This window comes from Procambarus clarkii, chromosome 20 (genome assembly GCF_040958095.1).
Source record: "Procambarus clarkii isolate CNS0578487 chromosome 20, FALCON_Pclarkii_2.0, whole genome shotgun sequence".
Taxonomy (NCBI): Eukaryota; Metazoa; Arthropoda; class Malacostraca; order Decapoda; family Cambaridae; genus Procambarus; species Procambarus clarkii.
Window position 1 is genome coordinate 20,752,740 of NC_091169.1, and position 7,671 is coordinate 20,760,410.

Sequence of the window (7,671 nt, forward strand, 5' to 3'; positions counted from 1 at the left end):
CTTGGAAATGCCAGTTTGGCCCCAGATGTCGGTACTGTGGTAAGACTTAAGCATGACTCGCGACAGTGTATAGTCAGGATTGACAGATACTGACAGGGGGTGCTGACATCACCAGTATCTTCCTCGTGCATGCTGACATCACCAGTATCTTCCTCGTGCATGCTGACATCACCAGTATCTTCCTCGTGCATGCTGACATCACCAGTATCTTCCTCGTGCATGCTGACATCACCAGTATCTTCCTCGTGCATGCTGACATCACCAGTATCTTCCTCGTGCATGCTGACATCACCAGTATCTTCCTCGTGCATGCTGACATCACCAGTATCTTCCTCGTGCATGCTGACATCACCAGTATCTTCCTCGTGCATGCTGACATCACCAGTATCTTCCTCGTGCATGCTGACATCACCAGTATCTTCCTCGTGCATGCTGACATCACCAGTATCTTCCTCGTGCATGCTGACATCACCAGTATCTTCCTCGTGCATGCTGACATCACCAGTATCTTCCTCGTGCATGCTGACATCACCAGTATCTTCCTCGTGCATGCTGACATCACCAGTATCTTCCTCGTGCATGCTGACATCACCAGTATCTCCTTCAGAGGTGCTGACATCATAGAGTATCTCCTTCAGCTGACATCAACAGTATTACACTCACGGCTACTCATGCCCATGTACTTCCCCCAGGGCTACTCATGCCCATGTACTTCCCCCAGGGCTACTCATGCCCATGTACTTCCCCCAGGGCTACTCATACCGTATGTATTTCCTCCAGGACTACTCATACCCCATGTACTTCCTCCAGGACTACTGACATCGTGTTCGTGGGACTACATCAGCAGGACTAGGAGCAACCGGGGCTACTACGTGTACCTGCTGGTGGGAGGGTTCCTGCTACCTATCGTGGCTATCGTCTGCTGCTACTCCTACATCCTGGTCGCTCTCTTCCAGCACTCCCGCCTCCTCACCCACGCCTCCTCCAGGTAAGCCAGCACCCCGCAGTCAATATGTAAGTCAACGCTCCACAGGAAAGTCAACGCTCCACAGGAAAGTCAACGCTCCACAGGAAAGTCAACGCTCCACAGGAAAGTCAACGCTCCACAGGAAAGTCAACGCTCCACAGGCAAGTCAACGCTCCACAGGCAAGTCAACGCTCCACAGGTAGGTCAACGCTCCACAGGTAGGTCAACGCTCCACAGGTAGGTCAACGCTCCACTGGTAAGTCAACGCTCCACAGGCAAGTCAACGCTCCACAGGCAAGTCAACGCTCCACAGGCAAGTCAACGCTCCACAGATAAGCCAAATAATTACGGTAAGCACAGTAATAATAACGTTTTCTATATATCGACCTCGACTGGTTAGGTGGGTTGCTTGGGTTCGTACGTAAGACAAAACAGCTACATTATTTACGGAGTGGCGAATGAATGAATGAATGAATTATCATGGGAAAGCGCCAAGCCATTACGACTAAATAGCACTTGGAAGGGGTCAGGATAAGGATTTGGGATGGGACGGGGGAGGGGAAGGAATGGCGCCCAACCACTTGGACGGTCGGGGATTGAACACCGACCTGCATGAAGCGAGACCGTCGCTCTACCGTCCAACCAAGTACACCATTCATTAGAGACAATTAGAGGATGATTACAGCCATGAGAGGATCACAGGAGTTAAGCCTCACGTTATCACACCAGGAAACAATGCAATCACAACATTCATTTTATGTTTTAATATTAATGAATTTTGTTATAACGTTCCGCCGTAAAAAACTGGCAGGGGAACGTTTAGGATGTTGTCAGGAAATTCAATATATGTACCTTTACCTGAATAAAAAAATTCTAATCTAGATTCACTTTTTCATATAATTCATGTATAACAATTTATATTTATTATGGGGGACAAAAAAGATGGAGCTCAATGAGAGACTGTTATCACTTGTGTCGTCACACCACTTTACTTGCCTAGGGCAATGGGAAGAGGTTACACTAAGGCTCACTATGACTGGTTAATTTTCCCCGTCTAAGCCAATCAGCAAAGCCCTTTGTCACTTACAGCGGGACCCTTGCGTTTGATTGGTGCTTGAGCAGCCAATTCTCTTAATTTGTCACATCCTACATGATACAAAGTTCTAACCTAACCAGAAACGTACAAACCCAAGTAACCTACCTAACTTTACCAACCAACGCATAGAAAACGTGGATATTTGTGAGGCGCTACTTTTCATAGTATTTTATAATGATTTCTTCCTTGACTTCTTACGGGCTCACTATAGCCCGTGCTACATGGACATTTCGTTCACAGGAGCTAAAACTAAAACAAAACAACAACCTTGATTTCTTTCCTGGGTGACCCCTCCTGTGACCGACTTGCTCAGTCTATCCATTGCTCCCTCTCCCTCAACCTCTGCGGCTGTGTTAGCTACTCCCTCTGCCTCTGCAGGACACTGATGCGTCGCAATGACCTGCGGACGGCGCAGATGGTGCTGACGCTCATCGTGCTCTTCATCGTCAGCTGGAGCCCGTATGCCGTCATCAGCATCATCGGTCAGTTCGGCGAGGTGCGGCTGCTGACGCCCTGGGTGGCGACCCTGCCCGCGCTCTTCGCCAAGGCCTCCGTCATCTACAACCCCATCGTCTACGGCATGAGCCACCCACACTTCCGTTCCTCACTCCAGCACTTCTTTTCCAGCGTGGCCGCATCGCAGCAACAGATGCACAATAAGCCTTCGAACGCTGCTCAGCGTGTTTCCGTCAACTCTATTTTAGCACTGCCCGATGATTCGCCGCACCAACACTGGCACTCAGACGGCGCCCCATCCCCTGGATACTTCACGGGAGTCAGCACCAGGAATAACTCCATAGCGGCGATAACCGACACTGGTGAATCGTGCGACTGTTTGCTAGTGCCTGACATCGGCATGATCGCCAGTGGTGACAGCGCTAATATGTCAGAACCTGATCTTTTGCGTCACGACGATAGGATCATCCCTGCCCACTTTATCACCTATCTCGCCTATCACAGGGAGAAGCGAAGGTTCCTGCGCTCGGCGCTCTTCTGCTCGGAATCGTCTCTAGAGCGGTACAACCGTCGGGGGCAGGTGCACCGTTGCCCACGACAGATGTACCTGGGGGGAGGCGGGGGGCTCATGCGCACTACCACTCCGAATTGTGTGCTGAAGCAGACGGGGCCATGCACGTGGGACCATGTGGCCCTCCTGACCCCCTCCTTCCCCCTCCACAATGACTCCAGCAACGTCTCCGTGCGCTCCACCTCCCCCGATCCTCGCAGAGTTTCCATTGCCACCACCTGCTCCAGGAGCCCCAGACTCTCCCTCTCAAAGCTCAACGTAAGTACTCAGCCTCCTCGCTTGCCCTGTATGGGGGAAAGTATGACGGGAACTATCAGGGGAAGTGATAAGCCATTACGACTATATAGCACTGGGAAAAGGGTCAGGATATTCGGGAGATATCTCCCGTCACGCTGGGTGCAGTCGCACCTCCACAGATCTCCAGTATCAGCTCTTGATACTGGTAATGGCTCAAAAGGGCGTGTGTGTGTGTGTGTGTGTGTGTGTGTGTGTGTGTGTGTGTGTGTGTGTGTGTGTGTGTGTGTGTGTGTGTGTGTGTGTGTGTGCGTGCGTGCGTGTGTGCGTGTGCATGTGTGTGTGTGCGTGTGTGTGTGTGCGTGCGTGTGTGTGTGTGCGTGTGCATGTGTGCGCGTGTGTGTGTGCGCGCGCGTATGCGCGGGGGTAAGGTAGCAGAGGGGAGCTTAATAGGCTTCCTTTACGTAATACTCTAATTGCACTCACCTAGTTCAACTGTATAGTCGTAATGGTTTAGTGTTTCCTCCTGACAATTACCTTACCTCATGTATGCACAAACAGAGCTTCAGCTCGGAGCCCCACCTCGTAACCATCTGGCGAGATGTGCCGACAATCCCCAGGTTCCAACACAATGTACACTTCAATAACAATCATAAAGGAATATGATTTAGTCCAGAAACCAAGTACTGGACAGGTTAGTCATTGTGTAATCAGCGCTGAAGTGCTGTAACACATGCAGGATTTAGTGTCTTTACAGAACTGCATTCAGGATTTGTCAGGTCATTTTCTATTATGCTATTTCTATTCAGTGATCTGTGCTTCACCTAAGCATATCCCTGCCGTCCCTGCCGGACAGAGAGATTTGCTGTGTAAGGGTCTATGTCCCTGCTATTACATGGCCACGGTCAAACATGACGCTAGTACATGACATGTGTATATGTATTTATACCTAGAGGGGGGGTTCATGCATACAATCCTTAGTACTGAAAATAAAATATATTGTTTCATCGCCTGACAAATTCTACTTTGGTATCAACATGTTCTCGTAAGTGTATGGACCGATTCCGTTTTTTTGGCATTTGATAAAGTGTCCACGTTCCTATATAAGCTCTCGTCTTCCCCAGGTAAGCAAGACTCAGCGCCACATTAACTGCTGCCAGTGCGCGGCGAGCGACTTGGCGCAGACTGTCACTGTCGCCACCATAAACAACAAACGGCGACGCTCCTCAACCATCCACGTCTGCCTCAGGGGCAACTTGCACCAGATGAACGACGTCTAGGACCTTCTTCCATTCCTCAATCTGTCGCAATAAGATCCTTCGCCAGGGCCCTTAGCGACACAGGTCTTTGTATATCACAGAGCATTGGGGGTGCAGCAACGGATATCTTTCACACATCTCGGGACGGAGTATGATCTTGTGTACAATGTGACTTGTATCCCTGGCGTTACAGGGATACAAGATACTTTACAATACACGCATCGTTTGATCGTCTAGGACTCGGTTACAGGTAAAGTATATTTGTACAAGTACACATTCACAGTCCGTGGTTCACACACAATTATCTTCGCTTATATGAAGATAAATTTCATATTTAACAATTTTGGGATCTAGTTTCGCCAGACGCACACTATCCCCAGAGAATACAGATTTCCTCAGTCAGATAAGCTCAGAAACATTTCAACTCTAAAGCTGGTCTCGTACATTCTGCTAGCAGCGAGTGTATACCGACTACATTTGTATTAATTTACCTTATTTTATTATATACATTTGTATTATCCGCTCATGATTATTAATATTTACTCATTGTAATTACTCATTCACTGTACGACGAGCTTACTCTTTTGAATCTCTCAAAAGAGCCCAGATACTGCCTGGGTGTTCTTGGCAGATGTTACGATAATGTTCCAAATGTGACGGCATCTGCCACATTTTGTGTATTTACAACAATGAATCGAAAGAGATATGACTCCAACGCGACATATATGTGTCCGCTCGTGTCACTTGTAGTTCCTCAACTAGCTTATTCTAAGAAAATAACAAATGTAAATACCGGCTTTTCGCATAGACTGGAAAAAGCATAAAACTTTCAAATATTTTGTAATAGCCAGAACGTGGAATTTTTAATACTCTCAAGCGTTCTTGAATGGGCTCTTTACGATTGGTGTGTAATAGGATTGGTGTGTAGTTTAAGACTGGTAGTATGTATGTGAGGTGTAAATATTAATTTATGTATATATCCCTGTAGGCATGTATGTGTTGTACATTTGTGTTTGTAAACACAAGCGCGCACAGTACTCACAGTGGTGAGTACATGAATAAAGATGCTAACACACACACACACACACACACACACACACACACACACACACACACACACACACATACACACACATACACACACACACACACACACACACACACACACACACACACACACACACACACACACACACACACACACGATATCACTCACACAATACTCATCTCAAGGTAACCACACACAAACAGATATACACACAAACACACACAGACAAACCCACCACAGTCTCAGAATGGTGTGATGTCACTAGCGAATTCCTACAGAGTTCTGTACTCGGACCTATCTTGTTTTTTATATATGTAAATGATCTTCCAGATGGTATAAACTCATGTCAAAGTTTGCTGACGTCAAAATTATGAAAAGGATTCAGACAGAGGAGGACGTCATGAAGCTACAAGACGACCTGGACTAACAGAAGGAATTATCCGACGAGTGGTTATTAGAGTTTAACCCGAGTAAATGTAAAGTAATGAAGATAGGTGTAGGAAGCAGGAGGTCAGATACAACGTAGTTGGAAGTTGAAATTCTTCAAGAATCAGAGAGAAAGACCTGGGAGTTGATATCACATCCCACATCAAGTGGATATCATCAGTGGCATATTATGTTGGTTGGCCAGCATTAGAACAGTCCTTCAGAAACTTGTGTAAGGAATCATTTAGGACCTTAATTACCACATATGTCACACCAATCCTGGAGGATCCAGCTCCAGTGTGGAGTCCGTATCTGGCCAAGCATAAGACCAAATTGGAGGTTCAAAAGGTATGCCCCTAAACTAGTACCCGAGCTGAGGGGTATGAGTTACGAGGAGAGACTACGGGAACTAAACCTCACGTTGCTGGAAGAAAGAAGAGTTGGGGAGACAAGATCACCACATACAAAATCCTCAGAGGAATTGATAAAATTCCTCTGAGAATTTAGAGGAAAAAAAGTAGATCAAAAAACAGTAGATAAAGACAATTTATTTAGCACAAGGGGGACACAAGTGGAAACCGAGTACCCAGCTGGGCCACAGAGAAACTAGAACTAACTTTTTAAGTGTCAGAGTAATTAACAAATGGAATGCATTAGGCAGTGATGTGGTGAAGGCAGACTCCATACACATTTTCAAATGTAGATATAACAAGAGCCCAAGAGATTCAGGAATCTGTACACCAGTCGACTGCCGGTCGAGAGGCAGGACCAAAAGTCGAAGCTCAACCCCCGTGAGCACAATTAGGCGAGTACAACTAGGTGAGTACAAAAGAGAACCCTATTCAGACTCATTGCCAGACAACAACCATTTCTCATGAAGCTGGGCCAAGAAGAACCAATGAACGGGATTTCTATAATACAAGCCACTAGTCAGCTGCTGGAGAGGAAAAGAGCAGTAGTAGTAGTAAGCATTAAGGAACAAGAAGGCTCCAGTCAGGCAGAGTAGAGAGGGTTAAGCTACGAACATAGGATAATGATACTAAATCTCACAATCTTAGAGGATAGAAGGAACTGAGGGGATATGATCACAACTTATAAGATACTGAGGGAAATAGATAAGGTAGACAAGGATAACCTCTTCAGACTGAGAGAAAGCAGGTCAAGAGGATACAGATGGAAGACGGAAGTGCAAATGAGCCAAAGGGACGTAAAAAAATACCCGTACCCTGTACGGGTACTTAACATGTGGAAAGCTCTTAAAGAGGAAGTTGTGGAAGCCACCTCCATCCACAACTTTAAGGTAAAGGTAAAGGTAAAGAATCTGGAACTCAAGAGTAGTCAAGATGAAACGCAACAGGTACAAGGCTAGTAGGTGGGACATAAAAAGCTACACCTCACTCTCCCATACACACTGATAGGTACAAGCACAAACAAATGGACAGAGTTTCACCAGACGCCTCTGTTCACCTAGCAGTAAATAGGTACCTAGGAGTTGGATGCCTGCTATGGACTGAATCCTGGGGATGTGTGTGTGTGTGTGTGTGTGTGTGTGTGTGTGTGTGTGTGTGTGTGTGTGTGTGTGTGTGTGTGTGTGTGTGTGTGTGTGTGTGTGTG

General features: G+C 46.8%; 1 protein-coding gene across 2 annotated transcripts in view; it reads left to right on the plus strand.

Annotated features, from left to right (window-relative positions):
- Positions 1 to 7,671, plus strand: part of LOC123755378 (opsin, ultraviolet-sensitive) — a 51,350-nt gene extending 43,679 nt beyond the window's left edge. Inside the window, exons 7-10 of one of the 2 annotated variants that reach the window (XR_006772504.2) lie at positions 811 to 988; positions 2,442 to 3,348; positions 4,449 to 4,833; positions 5,962 to 7,671. Coding sequence is in view for 1 of the 2 variants with exons in the window: in XM_045737946.2 (XP_045593902.1) it covers positions 811 to 988; positions 2,442 to 3,348; positions 4,449 to 4,604 (1,241 nt within the window). In the remaining variant the exon portion in view is untranslated. Of the gene's footprint in view, positions 1 to 810; positions 989 to 2,441; positions 3,349 to 4,448 lie in introns of both variants that reach the window. The other variant, XM_045737946.2, reaches the window with a different exon arrangement.